At 42.5% G+C, this 21,950-nt stretch overlaps 1 protein-coding gene across 3 annotated transcripts in view; it reads right to left on the reverse strand.

Annotated features, from left to right (window-relative positions):
• LOC149283142 (scavenger receptor class A member 5-like) overlaps positions 1 to 12,386 on the reverse strand; it is a 99,331-nt gene extending 86,945 nt beyond the window's left edge. For all 3 annotated transcript variants that reach the window (XM_089497932.1, XM_089497931.1, XM_089497930.1), the window contains exon 1: positions 12,275 to 12,386. In XM_089497932.1, the coding sequence (XP_089354058.1) occupies positions 12,275 to 12,386 (112 nt within the window). The remainder of the gene's footprint in view (positions 1 to 12,274) is intronic.
• Between the last annotated feature and the right edge of the window lie 9,564 nt (positions 12,387 to 21,950).

A 21,950-nucleotide genomic window follows, 5' to 3' on the forward strand; every position in this document is an offset into this window, starting at 1 on the left:
GGTGGGGGAACCCATTGTATTCTGTAATCCCCTCACCTGATACATCCCCTGTATACTGATGGGATTTGTGATGGGATGTGGCTGATGGGATTGGGGGTTGGGTTCGGTACACATTGCATTGAGATTGTATAAAGTTCTGTGTGTTTGTAATAAAGAGAGTTCTTCTTGGTTTACTACGAATGGTGGTCTGGATGATCCGTGGATAGCTGAGTGCTATCCGTATGAGGGACTGACTGGTGATTCCTCAGCCCTCAAACGGGTACCCAGCCTTGGGTACGGTGACCCTGTAACACCCACCGAGCTCAAACGGCATTTAGAACATTGTAGAAGGCTTGGGGAAAACTGGCTGGCATAGACGAGGAATGTGTTTACGTTAAAATGCTAATAAATTTACATAATCTCTTCCGTCACCAGATATTTGTACATTCTAAAATAGAAGGGCTTTATTTTGGTCTGAAATCGCAGCTATCTGGTAATTGGATGCAGGATACGTTGCATGCAGGTGCAGTGTGCGATCTGGCAAGCGTTCTTGGCAGAAAATAATAAAAAAATGGAATGGTCGGGGCTGCCCGTAACCACAAAGCCCAATAGTTTCTGATACGTGAGTAACGATTTTCCCACAGTGGTCATTTTGGAAACAGAATATTAGACCCAGTTGTCCTTCGGGTGGAGTTTCCGTATCTGTTTTTTTAAACTCTTCATGCGCTGTAGTCTTATATAATCGGATGCCGGAACCACTAAACATGAGGTTCTTAAGGTGGAACTGTCACGTTATAATTCTATACAACAGAAAACCTATGTAACGGTGTTTACATAATGCGTGTTACATGACCCCGTTGGTCGCCACGATTACCGGGGTGCCTGGGTGCCATGCACTCACCTTAGCATAGGCACCCAACAGCAAAGCGAGGTGATGGTAGGTACTAGGAGGGGAGTTAACTTGGCGGCTGATCGCCTCCCTTGAAGAAGTGGGTCTTAAGGGATTTTTGAAGGAGTAATGACAAGGGGAGAGTCAGTTGAGTCGGGGTAGGGCATTCCAAAGGACAGATGTCTTATATACAAGCATGAGATGTAGAGGTTAGAGCAGAGGACAGGCCAAGATCGTCAGATGAGCGGTGGGACTGGGTAGGTGTGTATTTGGAGATAAGTGAGAAGATGTAGGTAGGGGAACCACCACAAAGAGCTTTGTAGGCGAGAGCCAGAATTTTAATGTTAGTCCTGAAGCGAGACGGTGTAGCCAGTGTTATCGAGAAAGAGGAGAGATGTTTGTAGAGCGATGGGTTAGGAGCATAAGCCTGGCAGCATTCTTGAAGGGTTGTCAAGGGCAAGACGGGTATGAAGAAGACCAGCTATGAGTTGCAGTAGTCAAAATGGGAGGTAATGAGGGCATGAAGAAGAACCTTAGTTGCATCTTGAGCTAGGAAGAGGTACGTAGGGGCAGTATTTAAGATGTAGCGGGCAGTTTTTGGAAACAGACGAAATGTGAGGGGTGAATGAGAGGACAATGGTGCCACAGACACAACAAGCATGTAGGAGTAACGGTGACACCATTGTTATTGAGTGAGACCGTCAAAGGCATGTTAGCTTTGGAGGGGGTGCAGATAAGAATGTCCTCAAATGCAGTTAGAAAAAGAAATGAGGAAATTAGTGGTAGAAAAAAGGTAGATTTAAGCATCCTCGAAATACAGGTGGTAGTCTAAGTCAAGGGCAAAATGAGTTTTTCAAAAGAGGCAGCGTAAATGGAGAACATGTGTAATATTCCCAGGTTAAATTTCAAGAAACTTTAACCTCCCTTCTGCTATTCATTAACTTGTCAATATTAAAAACAGATACTCCTCATAAAACTCCAGTTCAGGCAAAATGGAAATATTGAAAAGTTTTTCATACCATAAAAATACCAGGTTATTATAAACAGAGGAACAGAACTTGAGTGTCGCCGGACACTAGATGTATCGCATTAAAAACAGCATTTTCTAAAACAAAACAAAAAACCAAGAGCATATTTTTGTGATATTTCATCCCAAACATGTCTTGAAAAGCAAGATAAATGGGCAGATATCAACATTACAACATTGTATGCTTTGGCTGAAGTGTACACCCAAGTCATGATCTCCTAAATGAGCTCATTCCTGATAGAAACGCAGTTGGAATGAGAAAATCCAAAAACAAGACCAGTTGTGTCCATAGTCACGCGGATTACACCCTATCTGCCTCCAGCTATTTCAGCATCGCTGAGGAATGTTTAAGTAACTACATTAGGACGTTTAAGGACGATTATATATTTATATTTCATACAGCTGGTGGTAAAAAATGTACAGCCAGAGGAACAGTTTGTAGGCCTTCTTACATGAAGTCCAAAGCCAACTGCCATGTTGCAACCAGCCAAGAACTCAAACTTGAACCCAACGTCGGTATACACTGTGTTCAACCAGCTTGAAATCTATTCTTCCAAACTTGGAATCCTTAAATTGTAGAAGATATTAAGAGAATTCATCGGAGTGAGACAGAAAGGTTGTATGTTTAGCTGAAGGTGAGACCTGAGACAACGTTCACCTTGAGGCATTCAATAACCTTCTTGGGGTGCATCAAGTGCCAAGAGTATCCCTAAGAATGACCCAGTGAGTTGAGGAGTTAGTTTGAAAGGGCTCTGGGGAACTTGGTGATGCCATCTGCTAGGATGTTGTGAGGTCCATTGAATTTTAACATCTGGGAGTTAGTGAGATCAGCTCACCGAGAACGGCTAGCGACTTAATAGCTTGTTCTACAGTGCACCCCAGCTCGGGAGCGTCTCACGTTTCAGCTCTCTTGTGTACATATCAGTATAATCCTGCCATAGAGGCAGTCCAGAACCGAAGTGAGAGGTAAACTTTCTCTGCATGAGGGAATCAACAAACCCAGATGTACGTAGAGGTCTTAAGATGCCTCATCAGTGGGATCTGGTTGGTATCGATCTAGGCACAAATGAGAATGGATAGCCATTCTGCTTGAGGTGGAGGGCAAGACATCTGCGAATGGCGAAATAGAGGCCAAAGATGGTTTGAAATCAACTCAACAAGTGCAGTTCTTCTCAGAAGAATCTCAAGTTTAGCTCATTTATGCTATTACGGAGGAAAAACCTGCCACAAGGGCAGTCCTGAGCCAAAAAGGGTCCTGTTTCAAGGTTCTTGTTGCTGGAGTGAGTAATTTCTCTTGGCCTCCTGACACGGCAAACATTAAAACAAAAACTATCTAAATTTGCGCTTTGCTTAATAAAAATGTAAATAAGTTTAAGTAGCAAGTAAGAAAAGCGCGTGTTCCATTTTCCAGATGCTTTCTTAGCCGCAAAATGGGCTTTCTGGCAACTCTCAATTACAGCCAGTCCTCCCTAACAAAGTAATTGGGTTTTACTGGAAGACTATTTTCCCCTTTGGTTACAGAAGAACCTTAACATATATGGATCATGCAAACAATTTGTTGTTTCACATATTTCTCTTTACGCAGCTGTGGAGTTTTGTGTTACACCAAGTTTGTGAGTGGGTTGGTCCTAGTGACTTCTGGCCAAATTCTTCTTCTCTGAGGACCTGATATAAGTGTAAACGTCAGGGAAATGTTGCGGCGATCCTAATTACAAAAAGACGGCTCCATAGGCCACAATAAAATTACCTGAGCAATAAAGTTTCTGGTAGTAAATGGTACACGGGCGGAGGCCTTAAGTAAGCAGATCCCGGAGGCCATCTGTAGAAGGTCACATGGGTGGATAATCGCCCTTCTCTGAAAGTTTATCCAGGGATACACAGGATTCTGGATAGAACCTTCCAAAATATGGAGCGTTACAAAATTACTCATCATTTCTCCAAAAAAAAAAGAGGCAGTTTTCCCAAAATACAAAATTCCTTTTAACCTGTTTAGCGCCAGCAAAAATTCGCAATGAATGGTACACCACCCTGACATATAAAGCGACAGTAACCACTTAAGGAAACCGTGTTTTAGACTTTATTTAAGAAATTACTGTTGGAAGGAATTGTTTAATGCATCATCCCCTTAGAATTAATTTTTTTAGCGAGTTATACGATTTCAACCACAGGACCGCTCTTAAAATGTGATCCTTTTGAGAATATTGGTTTATAAACTAGAAATCTAAAATTATTCCGAACTGAAGGAAAATCTTTTTGTAAACAGACAAAGGGGAACATTTACCAAGAGGTGATAAAAGTTAATAGATTATAATCCAATATATATGTAAAGCAATCGTGGCCCAATCGTGCAGCCAGGCATATCTAGGCACTGATTGCACGCTGCAGCACCTCATCTACCAATGGGGTGGCAGATCGGGTGAGTGTGTGGCTCTGTTGACCGGCAGCCCACTCGGTGTGCCCTTTTAATGAAAACTTGCCCAGGAACAGGTGCCTTTGCTCTGATGTTTAAGAGACAATGAAGATTACTTCGAAAAAGCTAATTTTGGTCCTAAGTTTTAAAACGTGGTCTCGTCACCATAGCAACCAATGGAGTGGTCCAATGAGCAAGGATATTTAACTGGTTCCTATGGTGCCTACCTGCCTCACCGGTTAACAAACGTGGAAAATCCTTACGTTACTAGCAGCTGCGGAAAGGACGTGTCCACTGTGCCGCTTCCAATTTGGGGTCACTTAGAAATTTCCTTGTTTTTGAAAGAAAAACAGATTTTTTTCCATTAAAATAACATGAAATGGACCACGAGGACACCTTGAAGGACCTACATACCACCGATGGTTCATGGAGCATGTTATAAGGCCCACCAATGAGGATTTTTATAATCTCTATTTTTTCAATTAAACCAATGATTTTTATTGGACATGTACAGTAAGCCTTTTAATGGAGGAATTGCTTGCCCAGTGATCTAGCAATCAACAGTTGTTATGTATAAATGTGTAGCATGAGAATGCCTAAAATCATGCTTGTGACATAAATTATGGGATTATGGCTTTTCAGTCAAAGCGCTTCATCAATTTACAATTGCAAAATACCGACGCCTGACATGAATCGAATGGGCACGTTCGTAGTTGCAACTCCTTTGTACATACCCCCCCCCCCAACGCATGTTTATGTTTCTGCTTCACACGTCGTATCAGCCGCTGGTAGAAATGCCAAAATTAACACAATGTTTTTGGCCACCTCTTTGTGCTTCGGATATGATAACAATATTTGTCCACCCCCCCACACTGTTTTCTGGACAGCTCCTTGGCAGTTCGATCTCATTTCTGTGGTTTGTGGTTCTTTGGTCAAATAAATCTACGCTGAGAATTGGAAATGTCCATGTGTTTTAGTTAACGATGGGACTTGAATTTTTATTTATTATTATTCTGTAAAGAAAAAGTAGGAGGTGGCTGGGAAACTCGGTTATAATATAGCGGAGGGAACATAGCCCAGGTTGTCTTTTTGAATGGAGCCTTTAGTCAAAGTTGATACTTTGTATCAGGTCAACAAAGAAAAAGATGTAAAGTTACATAAACGTTCAGGACCCCAAAGGTCTCTTCCATGGATGGGATCTGAGAAGACCTCTGAGGTCCTAGAACCAATTGTGACTGATGGCTGATATATAAGTCCTTGTTTGGTTGAGGTTCAGGTATCAGAAGGCAGTTAGCACATCACTTATTCATTTACAGTGGGTTATGTTCAATGTGAACGCATGAGAGAACCCTAGAGATGCCTTCACCAACTCCGCACCCAAGACTGCTGCCTATATGACGGGGCTGGCCCTGCCTGCAAAAACACGCTATAGCCAATTCCTCAAACTGGCCTTCGTGATGGATAAGGATAGGTTTGGAATTTATTTACATCCCAGAAAGGAACTTTACAACAACTCTTCCTTAAATTGTGCTTTCTTCAAACGCAGCTTGGCATGATCTCCACATTTAGTTGCATCGGTAATTCATGGAGTTCTCTTTGGGTTTTCCAGACCTGACACTTGTAAATGCCCAAGACATAAGAAACAAGAAACTTTCACAGCACAAGGTCACTAAAATACGCACCAAACGTTGTTGGATTTACAATTAAGAACGGCTATTAGACAAACTAAGCCAAGTATGGCAGATAAAAAGCCAGTAACTTTTAGACCCCTCCATCTGAAGACCCATGAGGCTTCATTTCTACACATGTGTAGCTATAGTTTGACGTTAAATGTTTTGTTTTTATCTTGGTCTCTCGGATGGAATGTTCTGACATTTGTTTTTTTCGTTTTCCAGTTTCTTGGTGGTACGGAGATTGCAGGTTTCCTGCCAAAACTTTATTAAGCAAATGAAGTGAAAATGTTTCATAAAGGTTTTAAGTACAAATCAAAGTGTGGATCTGGCTGGAGTCCTGAGATCCGAAATAACATGGAAATTCACAGCGCTGCGAGAAAAAAACAGGACTTGGGGTATTTTCACTAGCAGCAACAGCTTGTTTTCTATATGAAAAAATAACAAAAAATACTCTTGTGTAAGTATTGTGTCCTAATTTTTTGTGGGTATCTAGCTTACAGTGTGGTGGTGGGGGGCACTTGTGACATCACATAGAATAATCCTTGAATGTTGGCAGGTATCAGTCATCTTTCACAATGGTAAATTATTTATATAGCATTCGTTACTATGTAGCAAGCAGCCATATTAGGCTGCCTGTTCCATGCTGGAACTCTAAGGGATGCATAGAATCTAATTTGCCAATTTGTTAATAATGTAAAGACTCAAACCTTAATCAGTCGTTGGTCTCGTCTTAGATTCAGGAGCCGTATGCCTATCCCATGCATGTTTAATACTCTCACTGTATTACCCTCTACCACATCTGCTGGGAGGCTGTTCCATTTAGCCCTACCCCTAGTACAGCTCATTTACTCACTAAATTACCCTTTTTCTAGCACTTGCCATGAGGCTTTACTATCCCTTAGGGTTTATAAAATAGCAGATTCCACCACAAATTATTCCAGCTCTCCAGTGGGCGTAAAGACAAGTTCCAAAGCAGGCGAGAAGTGCCAGCTTTGGCTCACTAAATTCACAACGTGCTAACAATTTCCTGAGACAAAGTGAACACCATGACTTTGGGAGTCATCACTAGCCCTGAACCCTCAATGCTTCAATAATTCACCAGTGGAATCATTTTATTCAGCAGGAGATTCCACGGGATGGGAAGTGCTACTTAACACTGTTTTTTTTTGTTATGGCCAAAGGTTTTTGTCCACCTGTGTCAGGGACCCACTTTTAAAAAAAAATATTTTTTAAACTAATCCCGTCCAACATCTCATTTCAGTCGTACTATGGATGGCTCTGCTATTTACCCTGTGGCAACGGGACAATGCCTAGGGCTAACTCTGGGTTCTTCTTTTTCTCTCACTAGCCACATTAACAAATCCACTACTACTCGTCTCTCCTTTCTTCGTAATATTGGTTAAAAAAATCTTCCCGTCCCTCTCTCACCCTACAATCAAAGCAATTATGGATCCACTAATCATTTCCCACCCAGTATCTCCACTATACAATCTTTCTTCCAGCATGCTATTTAACCCTACACTAAAACTTATGCCTTGGCTTCCTATAAAACAGCGGATCGCCCTTCTTCTTATCTCCACAGCTCCACAACGTGATTATCCCCATCCTATATCTCATCTCTGATATCTCACCATATACCTACACGCCGTGTACCCCCTAATGGACATCTCTCTGCTCCTTTACCAGCTACTGCTCCATCACGTCTCTGGAACGCCCTACCATCTTACATGCGCCAACCTGCAATTCTCCACAACTTCAAAAGCCAAGTAAAGGAACATCTTTTTATTGCAGTACATCTGTTACTGTTAATGTCCATATATATATATATATATATATATATAAATATATATATATATATACTCCCTTAAATAAATGAGGCCCTTTGTGGCCCTTGGAATGTTTATGAGCTGGGATATGATGTCATACCCTCCAGCGTTTCTCTTCATTGAGACATGCAAAGACTAGAAGGAGAATGGAACTTTTACTTCTTAGGATGAAGAAGCCATGCAAGTTTGTCCTGCCCCAGGACCTGCAAAATCCTTAACACTAAATTCACATTTTCAATACCTATTTATTAGGTAGTTCTTGGACCTATGTTATGCCTCCCAACTGTCCCACTTTGAGCAGGACAGTCTTGATTTGTCACTCTATCTTCCTGTCCTGCCAAGCTCGGTGGGACAGCGGAATTGCGGTCCTGCGGTCCCGTACACCGGAGAATGCCTACTGCACATGCCCAGTAGCGCTGTCAATTTGAGTGACACGCTACTTGGCAAGCTCCGCCCCCTGGTATTCCAATTTGCAGGGTTGGAGATGGGGAGGTATGCTATCTGCTTGGTGATAGGGGGGGCTGTGACCCCCTGGTGAAAAATGTATATTATTTTCAATAACATAATTAGCTCTCAATCCAAATGAGTTATCTCCCCCACCGCAGACCTCTGTCCTACAGGTGACAACAAAGTAGGGACTGAATCAGAGACACAGGTAGGCAGCATTAACTATAAGGACCATATTACTGGAGAACATGCACTGCGCATGTACAAAACCAGCCATATGTGAGTAATAAGTCGGTAGGGACCGCCACATTCTAATATTCCTTACTGATAAGACCCGATGCTATTCTAGATAGACCCGATAGAATATAGCTGCTAGAAGTCCTGAATTTTTAAGAACAGTTCCTACAATTGGGTTTATCTTTTGGTTGTCGCATCAAATGACCCCTGGAAACTTAACACACACGGTGCTAAAGCCGGGCGCTTTCCATATTAGAAAACAAAGGGAGAGGCGGTACAACATCGGCCCCACTCACGTGACACAGAGGGGCAACCCGGAGAGACCCACCATCTTTATAGACACAAAACTAGACAGTACCCATCACCCTTCACCAGGGGCTGGAAAAATATTCAACTCAACATGGGGGGGTATGTATAAAACTGCCGTGGCGTATTGCCAAGATTGTAAAAACAAAATACAAAAATGTACATTAAAAGGTACAAAACAAACCATAAAATACGGCAGGTCTCACGTAAAAAATACGCATTGGCCCTACGGCGTGCTTGAGACACCTTTACACGCAAACCCAACGGCCTCCAATGCTCTATGGGTTAAAAACATAAAAATAGCTTTATAGTGAGGTCACCTCTACAGAGTTAAAATATCGCGGATTGGGACAGACTTGGCCAACTGTATGTTTTCACCAAACCAAGCTCACGCTGTTCCCATCCGACCGATGTAGGTGCTTGGTCTGCCGCGTTCTCCAATACCAACGTGGTCCTTTCCTACGCGGTTTCCCTCCCTGCCAAGGATTAAAGTCTGTAGCTTCCAAAAGCCTCGTTCTCTAACTCTTTTCCTCTCCGAACATGTTTTTCCCCGTTGCCTCCTATGCACACGAGATTATTTTGGCAATCAACTCGATCTTCACACTTTAGGTAACCCTAAGAATCTGAGTGCGTGAACTGGAGACACTCGAAATGATTTATTGCTGACTTCTAGACCGGGCTGTTAAATGTCAAGTCATGTCTTTCTCCTCTATGCCTAAAATAAAAGTACGAACGGGATATCGAAAACATCCAAAATCCCGAATGTTCCTTCCAGTTAGAATATGAATCATTTTTGGAGGGTTCAGCAAAGAACATTATAAAATGGTAACGTTATTAAAATCTCCTTGTTTTCGGAGTGTAAGCCTATTACGCCTTTCTCTGCCAAAAGATGAATAATGTTTTTAAGCGATTTCTACAAAAAAATAAGGCAAAACCAGCCGTATTCTAGAATGTAGGATCCAGGATTTGCTTCATGTAGGTTTGATACAGAGCTGAGCATGGGGATTGTGGTGATTAGTTGGTGGCGTGGAAGAGAAGGCTGGTGGCCTTACCTGGGAACTATCAGGGTTTTTGCCCCAATCTCAGGGTGAAGGGGCAGATTCTCCGGGTCACACAGTCTGACTCCTTCCTAGTCTTCCCGCTGTTATCATAAATAAGGCTCCCAGTTGGTGCTTTTGCTCCCAGTATGTTATGCTTGATATCCCTGCTTGAATGCAGGTGACTTATTTACATGTATTACTAAATAACAAAGACTCAAGGTTTCCATGATGACCAGCGTTGGAGCCATTCGGGTAACAACTTTGGTGAGTCGCTACATAGAATCTTCCCCACGGGCCATTAAAGGGTTAATATATTTTATGAGTCTCAGTGCCGCTCATTTAGAAAGTTACCAGTTACGATGATGGGTTAGGGAACTTGTGGTAAGCTTCTGTTCTGCAGAGCTTACAATCTATTTCATTATTTTGTGGATACCCATAAGTGTCACATATTTAATTTATATATACACGGAAATGTCATTTTAGTGGAAAAAACTGGCTTGAGGTAGACACGTGTGACAGTCCATATGTAAAAACATTTGTTTTGAATGACGTGAACCCCGGCATTTTGCCAAACCCCCCCTCATACATCAGACTTCAACATGCAGAAGGAATTTATACTGTGGGTGGTCTCCTATCAGATAATATGGGGGTCGGGGACCCCGTTTCTAAAGTAATAATTCATTTAATTTGGGTTTTTATACCCGAAATTAGGGGGAGGTTTCTAAAGCTCCTGGAAGCCGGAGAGATTTATCATTACCAGAGAACATCAATAAATATTTTATTCTGACAATTCTTTTTCACTCCTGCGATGATATATACAAAAGAGTGCCTATGGGTCCAGATTCCAGGGGGCCCCCCGGCAACCATCTACTCATCTATGGAGTGGGCTAAGTGGAGATTTATGTGGCTTTATTTCCTAACTGTGTTAATCCGACGTGATATTTTGGTCCCCTTAATGGTCACAATATATCTTGACGATGGCAGAATTTGCCAATATGGCGGAGGATTTCATTCTAGGCTGACAGCAAGGTTCCTTTCAGGGACAGCTTGGCAAGGGTTGCAGCTGAAACAGATGTGTCTTTGCGTATATGCCACCTAGAGACTCCTGTGCGCTCCTCAGCGTCAACCTTATAGCACAAGAGACATCTGTGAGCAAGCAGGAAACCCGTGCCATAATCGTGTGATCTTGAACCATGTGTTTCATAAAATTAGCCCTGGAACACGCTACACATCCAACGGACATTTTTGTCAGGCTGTAGCCTTCACTGGGCATCTTTGCATCCAGTTCTCTGTGCTCGTTTGCTTTGGTCTCGTTCAAGTGTTCTGTGCTCGCTTCCTGTACCTGATCCCTACAGTATATAAACTGCCCTGCCCAGCGTCTCGGTTTGCTCCGTCTCTGCTTGGCTGTGTTTCCTGTCGGCCTCCCTGCTTTAGTTCAGGTGTTCATGGAGGATGTATAACTGACTAACTGGCTCCCTCCCATGAGTGTATACATCCCACATACTACAGGGCAGCTTTTTATCTGCGCTGGTCAGCTTTTTATCTGCGCTGTCCTGGAAAACATGGCTGATGTGGTCACCCTACATCAGTCCGGTGTCCGTTTGCTGTGCGTGTCACTTTGTCACACCTGCCTCTCCACCTGTATCTGCCCCCGACATAGCAAACCCACCTTTTCATTTCTGTGGCAGCGACCTATTAGTTCCTCTTTTTGTGTTTTAATGCAACATTTAGTTACAAAAGTATCCAGTACATCCGAGTAGGTGGAACAGCGCCTTTAACTTCTGGGGGCCACCTTGCACCAGCCCCCATAAGCCCATTTTTTTAGCCTTTAACACCACAATCTTAGTGATCGTGACAAATCTCTGACCACGTAAACCTGGACATCTCTGTTTTGCTTTGGGGTATCAAGACGATACAATATTCCGATGAACATTCACTAAACTGGCCGGCACCACATCAACCCATGAGAATACAAGGCTGCCATTGGCTGAATATTCAAATTTAAATAATTTTAATAAGTTATTCAATTAAGTTGGTTTGCATATGAAAAGAGGCAGATCTCACTTCATCAGCAAACTTAAGGAGGCAGGAACGCAGCAAGGTCGCAGCAAGGTCACACAAGCAGCAACTAAAAAAGTGTGTTTGTGTGTAAGCCTGTGTGTAAGCCTGTGTGTAAGTGTGTGTGTGTGTGTATTAGGATGTGTGCGTAAAAGTCCATGTCAGGATGAGTATGTAAGTGTGTGTTAGTATGAGACCGTGTAGATGTGTGCCAGTGTGTATGTTAGTAACTGAGGGGGGTAAGGGGCCGATGGGGCCACTTAGCTTTATCCGCCCCTCCCCCCAGGCCAGAAAATGCCATCTCTCATGAATACGATCAGGTGACACCCGCCATTCAGTTCTGTAGATATTTTACAGCATTTGGTGCTTTACGGGTACTCACAGCTCTCACACAGGTTCATCTTGGAGAGATTCTTCCCGTCAAACGACTCCTCAAACACCGATCCGTTTTCCTTCTCGTCGAAGGTATGCAGATACATGGCTTTATTGTCCATGACGTCTTAATCTAGCTGCAGGAAAAAAAATGAAACAAATACTGACATTTCAGGCAATATGAGATGGAAATGGATGATATTTATAACTTCTTTGCAGTTCTCTACCCTGTTCTGTCTCCTCTGCTCGTTCTAAATGCTCACTAAAACCCCACCTGTTCACAGAAGCTTACAATCTAATACCCTCCGCCTGCATCCTGAAGAAACCCGCCGTTTTCCCCACCTTCGAGATCTCCGGCCTCTGACTTTCCTACAACATCCTCGCTACAATCATGTCACCCCCGCCCAGGCAGAATCCCCCCCCTCAACCTCTTCATAGATTGTAAGCTCACAAGACCAGGGCCCTCTCTTTGTCCTGTGCCAATAATATCAGTATTCCCTATTGTAACAGCGCTACTATAGCTGCCGGTGCTATATAAATAAATTGAATGTAATTATCACAGTTTCTCGGTACAAGTCTTCGTTATTTGGATACAGATTCTGCATTTCTGCTGCTTCCAAAGAAGATGAGCAGGGAAGGAAAAAGGGATGGAGGGACTGCCAAAGGACTGTCCTTTGAAAATAGGGACAGCGAGTAGGTATGAAAAAAGTATAATTTCGTCTTCCAATTATTTTCACAAAAGTTGAAATAAGTAAATTTATTTAAGGGACACTCCAGCCATCCCATCCCAATGATACGTGACAATCTCAATTCGTGATTTTTTCTCCCAGCTTTATCACAGCTGGAATCCCTGCTTGAATACAGGTGACATTATTCAGCATACTATTCAGTGACCATTGAAAGAGGGCCAGCTCGTCCAAGGCGTTCTAGTCCACATACACTGAGATTTGGCACCGGTTAACCCCTTGTAGGTATGCATGCAAGAGGTTAACCGGTTCTAAACTCAGTTTTAACACTTTCATTTTCAGAGCGTCAATGATCCCCCAGCGCCCGACCCACAAAGGACCCCGTATTCTTCCCTGAAGATCTGTATGTTTACAAAAATATTGGGACATGAGAAGGAGATGAAGCTTTACGTGGGAGGGACTGTCTACAAACATTATATCAGCGGCGTACGAGGCACAGGACTTAAGCGAAGCAGGACTCAAGCCAGCGTTTCCTCCGTGGTAAGGAGTCGCTCCAAAAACAGATTTTTTTTTATCATAATCCCGCGTAGTTTCCGATTTCACATCTGGACAGATGAGAGCAATCTATTTGTCAGCGTGGTTCTACGGAATCGCTAGAAAAATACAAACCGAAACCTTTAAGAAACATTTTTTTTTGTTTTTAGTTACTATGGCAATAACCTATAGTACCTCTTTTTTGATGTCGCATGACAATTTAAGTGATCCTGGCAAAATGAAAGAATTATTTCTGGGAAGGGCCTGGGCCATTAGCAGTACCAGGGTTAGACGTGAGCATTCAGCTTCGTAGTCATTTTCATTTTAACAAATTTTGACATTTTCGTCAATTGGTACGAAGGGCCGAAAACAAAATTGGTGCGGAGAGCTCAGAATTTCCGTGTACTCGCTCTCTGTCAGTGTCTCCCTACTGCCATGTTTCTTCTTTCTTCTGTTTTTTTTCTGCACTTCTTTTATTGTCTGTAACCGTCTGTCTTATTCTGGCCTGGTGGAGCCTCGACACACACCAAACGGACGTCCTGCCCCCCATTCCTCTAACCGGGGGAGAGGGTGTGCGCAGGAGGCTCCATCCTGTTGCCGGAGAACGAAGCCAGGCAATCATAACGCAGATGGATCCGCAGGAAAAGAGAAGCACAGAAATACAGAAGACAGAAGAAATGGAGAACAAGAGGCGGATCGAAGAAGAAGGAGATGGAGAAGCAGAGACAAGGAGAAGGAGAGTGTGAGAGAATGAGTATGAGGCAACAAATTTTGTTTCAGAATTCCGTCCAAACCAAAAGAGCAGGAACAAAAACTAAATTTGTGCAAATAGTTTTTTTTATTTATTTATTTATTTTAGGTAATTGGTGAAATATACAAGATTTTACCACATTAATGGTCAAGCCCAGACTGGCCATCTGGTATACCACCGCGGTCCTAAACTCACCCGATCAGCAGACATGTTTGGCCACACATCGCTAAAGTATATAAAAAAAAAAAAAAAAAGACGTGCGGCCATGCTTGTCCACACTTACTTCATTTGGTGGCCGCTGGCCTTAAAGTGACAGAACCACCCCGTCTTCCCCTGTCCGTTTCATGTTAACAGTGCTTCTGCTATGGAAATTCCCACAGTTTCTGAGATATTAAGCAGATTTGTATATGCATCAAAATTGTGGTGTTTTTGGTTGCCAAGAGAAACACATTTTGGAATTGAATAAAAGTTACTTATCCTGGACTTCCATAGCTCACACAAGTCGTGGTTTGATGCTGTGTTTCCTATAACAGGATACAAGCCATATCAAATCCGTGTGGTTTGAGTTTATTGGTATCAGTCCAGCAGAAGTACAGACACGCGGTCCGGGGGGCCTGTGAGCCGAATGGCATTTTTGGAACAGTTAGATATTTGTATCATATCCATATCTCCCAAGTCTCTCTTATTTCCTGTTTGGTTCCCAAATCCCTGATGCCCCTTGTTCCTCCCCTGATGCCCCTCGTTCCTCTCCTGATGCTCCTCTTTTCTAGGAGGTCAGAATGTTTGCTGGGTATGAGGGTATCGCAGGGTTTTAAAGCCATGTCTCCCAATGAACCTGTTCCTGAAGTAGTGAGAGGTCTTATCCAGTGGGAGGTCAAGTCACGTATAAGGGCAGCCTTTAGTGGGGGGTAAGTAGGCAGTACCTGGCATTGAGTAGGCAGAATCTGGTTGAGGAGGGTAGACCAAAGAGCATTCCCTTGCCCAGAGACGTAAAAATTTGGGGCTGCGCATACATCAGTTGTCATTGGCTGCTAGGTGTCCCCCACCAACGACCGAGTTACATTTTTTGCCAACTTTCCCCATAATTGTTGACTATCACAAAAACAGGAAAAACCCTTGAGTTTTCGTATTAATGTTGCAAGTGCTATGATGTCACAAAGCTCATGATGCAACAGCAAAAAGAAGATGGTTTCTCCGGATTAAAATGCGACATTGTGACACTTTGCCCAGAGATGGGCAAAATGCTACGCTTCATGAGCACGCGCGCCATTTTGTTTTCAATGGCTTTGCGCCCAAAATCTCCCAGCGTTTTGGTGCATTAGTGAAGCCAATGGCACAGTTTTCTAGTTTCATCAAGAAAATGTTTTCCTTTCAAGCTGAAATAATAAGTTGTAATTATAAACGCTAAGCCATTGAGAGTTACGGACTATGATAATGGCGCCGTACATTAACCACAAGCAATAAACGCATTCCTGGGCTGGGAAGCTGGGAATCGGCAGTGAATCGATATTGGATGCTCAGTTTGAGCACATTTCTAATTAACATGCAATTAACCGATTATAGATATAGTCGTAGAGAGATGACAGATTGGGTTTCTCACAAGGAATTTATGTGGAAGAACGACATCACTAAAGGTTGGTCCTATCCAGCTCTCATACATCAATATCTATACATCAACCATCTATACAACACCTATAAAGACATGTGACTACGGACACCACATCAGCCAATAAAGAGCGGATATCTATGCCTTCTATATATATATTGTAGGTCTGCACTTGTCCAAGGTTGTCCAGCTCCACCAGGAATCCATAGACCATCTTGGCAACTGTAACTTTGGTATTTGGGTTTGAGAAGTGCCATTAAATGGACGCTCCAGCCATCATATGTACTTTAATGTATGTGATTCTCATTTGGGGTGCGTGAAGCAGCGATCCTCGAGTGCCCCTAATACTGCAGACTTTTTTGCATCTTCTTCCAGCAGCACAAGTGGATCGTACAGAAGGACAAGCATTGGGCAACTGTCCTCAACGGAACAGCGTGTAATAACCTGAATGTTTGGAGAATTATCCTCTTCTTAAGGCTCTTGTGTTCTAAAATGATGTAATTTTTTTTTTTAAATCAAGAGCTTAGAATTACTGTACATATTTTTCTAAAATACAGAGGCTCTTCGAGTCTTAACCCTTTATAAACCCATCACAGATTCTATTGCAAGTCACTAATGGTGGCACAAAATCAAAAGATAGGTGGGTTAACCCATCTTGATTGAAGAGTTCCAACATTTTAATATAGCCAAAACCAACCAGGTGTAATATAAGATATTTGGGGTGTTCCCATGGAGGGTTGAGCCACTCCTATTTGCCACAGTATAGTAGTAGATGGCCTACAATCCTCTGGACTGGCAATCCGGCACACCGGGCAAATCCTGGTAGCCCAACATGGCTTCATACACACTAGATCCGCGGCAGTTTGGGTTCTGTGGTATGTGGCCACCGACTGGCCGTGCCCAGCTGCATGCTACTTGAGTATGAAGACGTAACTTAAGCTGTCAACCACGCTTACAGCATTAGGCGGCCACCAGCCTTAAAGTACCAGGGTCTACTCAATACCCCCAATCCAACCTTGATCCTGCCCCATAGAATGCCACATAAAAAACATGTTTTCTACAAGCATGGACCAATATAATCCACCCAGTCCGCTTAATGCACTCGCTTAAAGATCTCATATCTTCAAGAAGCAATTATGTATAACATCTTGAATGAATTTACTCTAATAGCCCCTATTGCCCCTGTTCGGCAGCTTAACTCACTCTGTGCAAGAATTACAGAAACAAAGCAACATTTATTAAAAAAAAAATAAGAAAAGCTGTTACAAAGAAGTAATAATACTCCCCTTTTTCGAATGCTAACATCCCAATGAGAAAACATATTCCTTGGTAATGCTATCAGATCCCAAATAACTCCCCAGAGGTACAAGACTTTGTCATCTCGAAGTCCCCTTGAACTATTGCAAAATAGTTCTTATGCTTTGTCATAAAAAATAAAAAAAATCCAAATTAATGAAAAAATCGAACCAATAATTATATTTTTATGATTAATTATAATTCATTATATGGGGACTGCACACTGCGTAACTTTGCTTTTATGCATGTGGTTTTCGGAAGTGATGACGTTGTTTCAGCGTAGTCCAGGGGATTGAAAGAATGTGAGAATAAAAACGGAGAGGCGAGTGTATAATGTATGTATCGGGCATGTTTAATGTGCACGTATGTTGTTGGATTGTAGTGCATGTAGCTGGGGTTTGAATGGAATCTGCTTGTATCTACGGTAAGAACTGTTAAAATTCTGCTGAAGTTTTGGGTTAAAATTCCAGATCTTACAAACTCAAAAAAATGGCTAATTTTTAACTGAAGTAGTTAAAACAGAACAGTTCTGGTTGACTTTGGGGAAAATGATTTTGGATGTAAATTTAAATTCTTGTTCCCCTCTGGGATTTGCGGATCTGGAGGCCGGTGGTCGGTTAAAGGTTTGTAATCTTATATGTAAATAGTTGTGGTTTCAATGCATGTGATATGTGAGGATGTTTATTGTCGAATTATGTGTTACATTTCTACATAACTACTTACTACGGTGCGTAATAATGCATTGCATGTAATATACTCAACATCATAGCTAATAGACCTTTATGACATGACACGGGTGCACCTGTAACATCACCCTAACAGGCTCTGGGCGGGCGTAAGTAGGGTCTGCAGGTACAGCTACTGTGGACTATAATTCCCATGGTGTCGACTAGGCCAGCATCATGGGAATGGGAGTTAGTAGGAACCTATCATTACAACAGGTTCTAAGCAACGCTATACAAGCCCCGGTACCGTGACTGCTGCTAGCTTCCTGGTTGGCTAACGTCTCCATGTTCCCTACAGTTTTTTAAGCAGAAACAGGCATGCAATGGACTACAATTCCCATGATAATAAATATCATAACACGTGTGGATAAAAATGCTGATCAAACGTTTCTTGACAAGAATGGAAGAAATCTGATGATGTCCACGGGCACAGCATCTCAAAATGCCTTTTGCCTGGCTGGGACTCCTGAGAGTTGTCCAAAGTAGCCAGGAGACCCGACACCACGTTTCTGCTAGTATTGCAACTTTTGCTTAAAGTAACCAACATTTATTCCATCATATATTCTGTATAGATTAGAAATTCAACCCTTTATAATTGTCAGAGCCACTAACCTGTTCCTGTAAAGGCTGCCAGTCCAGGTCCTGGAGTTCTGCTCTCTTCCTGAAAATGCCTCCAGCTATTAATACATAGCAAGGTGTGTGTCTGTAATCCCACTCACTCCAGTGATGCTCCTGGGGTCACCTTTAAAAAAATCTTTGTGTTCTATTCTTCTGCCTAGAAATTATCCCAACTGCACAACTTTTAAGAAGTTTTAAGCAGCTGGGGTTTTTTTTTAAAAAAAAAAAGCGAGAGAGAGAGAAGAGGGGTGGAGGGTGGGGGGTTATTTCTTATTTGACAATCCTGACAATGCAACCTCCCAGTTTTTGGGGGAAAAAAATAGGATACATGGATGATCCCTTAAAATGTTACTCTGAAGTTTTCACATGTTCAGTGTAAATGATGGAGCATTGCAGGAACATGCAAGCAGGATGCTCAAACAGTGCCATCTAGTGGCCACGTCATAAACAGCAACGTGTATATAATCTGTAGAAGGATACATTATTACCACTTAGTCTTGCAACATTTTTCTTAAATAATGCAAGAACAAAAAATAATGTTTTTGGTTTGTTTGTTTTTGGATTTTTTTTACCAAAATAAGGGATCATTTTAAAAATGAGCCGATCTGAGCACTGACCTGTTTTTAAGAAAGGGATTATTACTCAGATGGTGTCAGACGCGGCGGATATTGTATTAAACACTCCAATCATAATACTCAGTTTAATTAATCTGATGCCTGGGTGTGCAAATGCATGGAAAGGCTCTGCAGAATCCCCATATGCATTTGCCAATTTCCCCAATTACAACAAGGGCATCTGTAAGGAGTCTCCATGGACAGATTGTTGATGATGATCCAACGGTCATAATATATAGTGGTACTAATGACAAAGTCAATGGCAGGTCAGGGGTCTTTAGAAAATATTTTATGGCAATAGGTGGCAAGGTTAAGTTAACGACCTCCAAGGTAATATTCTCTAAAATGTTACAAGTAGCTCTCAATACACCATGGAGGGCAGTGGAGGATTAGGGAGACTAATATGTGGCTGCCAAAGTGGTGTAGGAAGGGGGGATTTGGGTTTTTGGGGGCTGCTGTACTAGGGGGAAGATGGGTTTGGAGTACATTTTAAACTATGATATCGGGAGAGGGAGCAGATAGAATTAAAGGGGTATTTAGTGTAGATTCATGGCAAGGCTCAGATGTGGGAAATGATGGAGGACGTGGTGGGATCAGGGCCAACAAGAAGGTAGCTAAATTAAAACATGGCGTGAATTAAAGTGAATTACCAAAGACTGCAAGAAGCTTGTCAAATAAAATGGTGGAGTTAAAGGTCTCCAGACCGGGCAGTAAATTTAAATGACTCTTCTATATTTAAAGAGAGGCAGAGAAAATGGGAAAGGAGAGGCTGCGTCTTCTTCTGTTAAAGCCTCATGGGTGGAAATTTACACAGATGCGCTACAAATTGTGGGTATTTCCCAAAAAATTAAAATGGCAAAAGAAAAGGTTTGGAACCCGGAATATGACAGCTTCGCGTCACAATTAGCGGAGACCCCAACTAGAAAGAAGCCTTTCTGGATCTGTGATAACTGACAATGTAGAGAAAAAGCCGACTAGGAGAAGCTCCACAAAAACACTGAATTTTAGGATGGCCAACAGTAACGGGTATTTCTGGAGCTTGTTGACTGGGATGAACTGTAATAGTAACTGGGACGACTGGGATGAACTGTAATAGTAACTGGGGCGACTGGGATGAACTGTAATAGTAACTGGGGCGACTGGGATGAACTGTAATAGTAACTGGGGCGACTGGGATGAACTGTAATAGTAACTGGGGCGACTGGGATGAACTGTAATAGTAACTGGGGCGACTGGGATGAACTGTAATAGTAACTGGGGCGACTGGGATGAACTGTAATAGTAACTGGGGCGACTGGGATGAACTGTAATAGTAATTGGGGCGACTGGGATGAACTGTAACTTTAGGTCCCAACCCCTAGTCCACACCTTAGATCATTATTGCGTTGAGTTCCTTTTCTACAGCCCCCATTCGCTGTTATTGTAGCCGCGCTCTGTAACATATCCAGTTCTGGCACTTATGATAACCGTGTACCGTGTCATAGCCCATTATCTGACCCATTTCCGACTCGTTCCCATGAGTATTCTCATATCAGTAGTTATTCTGCCCACTTGTCCCAATATACAGAGTGGAGCCGGGTCAGGGTCCAGCAGCTCACACTCTATCGTGTAGCTCATGGTGAAGTGCGAGGCATCGTGGGACTGTGGATCCAGGAGTCGAGGTCACCCTAAGAGGTGTTGGATAATTCCAGATCATCGCTGCTCCTAATTTTTTATTATGATCTGTGTATGTTTATCATTTTTTGTCCTTTTTTCATTTAAATATTAATATAAATATTCCCTCTGTAATCTGTTGTGCTGTATGCGGGAGCCGCCATCTTCATGCCATGTCACATGTTAAATCACCCCTGCGCCCCAAGATATCTCTGATAATAGCTTTACAGAGGACCTGCGCGGGTGAAAACAATCTCCAGTGCTGGAGGCTCATGCGTCGTCCACTAACACAATGCGGGGATTGGACAGGAAGTGGCTGACAACTCCCTGCGTGGGCTGACGGGAGGATTTATAGAAACCTAGAACCTGCCCGCAGATTGGCCCCATCCGGCCCCCGTCTAGTCGCCCGTTCCTCCTGCACCAAAGACTTAAACCTTAATCAGTCGTTGGTCTCGTCTTAGATTCAGGAGCCGTATGTCTATCCCATGCATGTTTAATACCCTCACTGTATTACCCTCTACCACTTCTGCTGGGAGGCTGTTCCACTTATCTACAACCCTCTCTGCAACCAGTACCCCGGTTGCTGAATATCACAGAAGGAAAATGTAAATCCAAATTTTGGGTCTGGATTCCATTATAGTTTATAATTTACCTCAATTGTTGTTTTTGCAGTTTTAACCCCTTAATGACAAAGCCTGTACATGTACGGGCTCAAAATGCATTGTTTTCAATGGATTGGGACCGCCCATTGTCCTTAAGGGGTTAATTCTATCCATACGCGATGCCGGGCTGCTGTTCTCTTTATACATTATTAGCAATTATTTCTGAAGAAAAGATGAAGACCAGTCTTGCGTTTACCGTTCCAATTTATTGAACCCACCTCACGTATCCCTTTATTCTTTTTTCTTTGTTTGTTCTGATCTCAACGTGTTGTGCGTGTGTGTAAAAAATGATTCTAATTCAAATGGACCAATCAGCTGGACATTTTCACTGGTTGCTATGGTGATAAGACCACTTTTAAAACTTTGCACAGAGTTTCCACATTTCAATACAGATCAGGGAATGTTTTGAGTTTCAATACGTTTAACGGTCACGGCTATTTTGCATGAAAGGGAATCAGATAAGGATCACTGCATATGAATAATCACTCGTGTTCTGTGTCCGTTTTGATGTTTATTCATTGAACTTTGGTACAGTTTCTTC

This window comes from Sceloporus occidentalis, unplaced genomic scaffold (assembly GCF_023333645.1).
Source record: "Sceloporus occidentalis isolate IW3139 unplaced genomic scaffold, rSceOcc1.0.p SCAF_111, whole genome shotgun sequence".
Classification (NCBI taxonomy): Eukaryota; Metazoa; Chordata; class Lepidosauria; order Squamata; family Phrynosomatidae; genus Sceloporus; species Sceloporus occidentalis.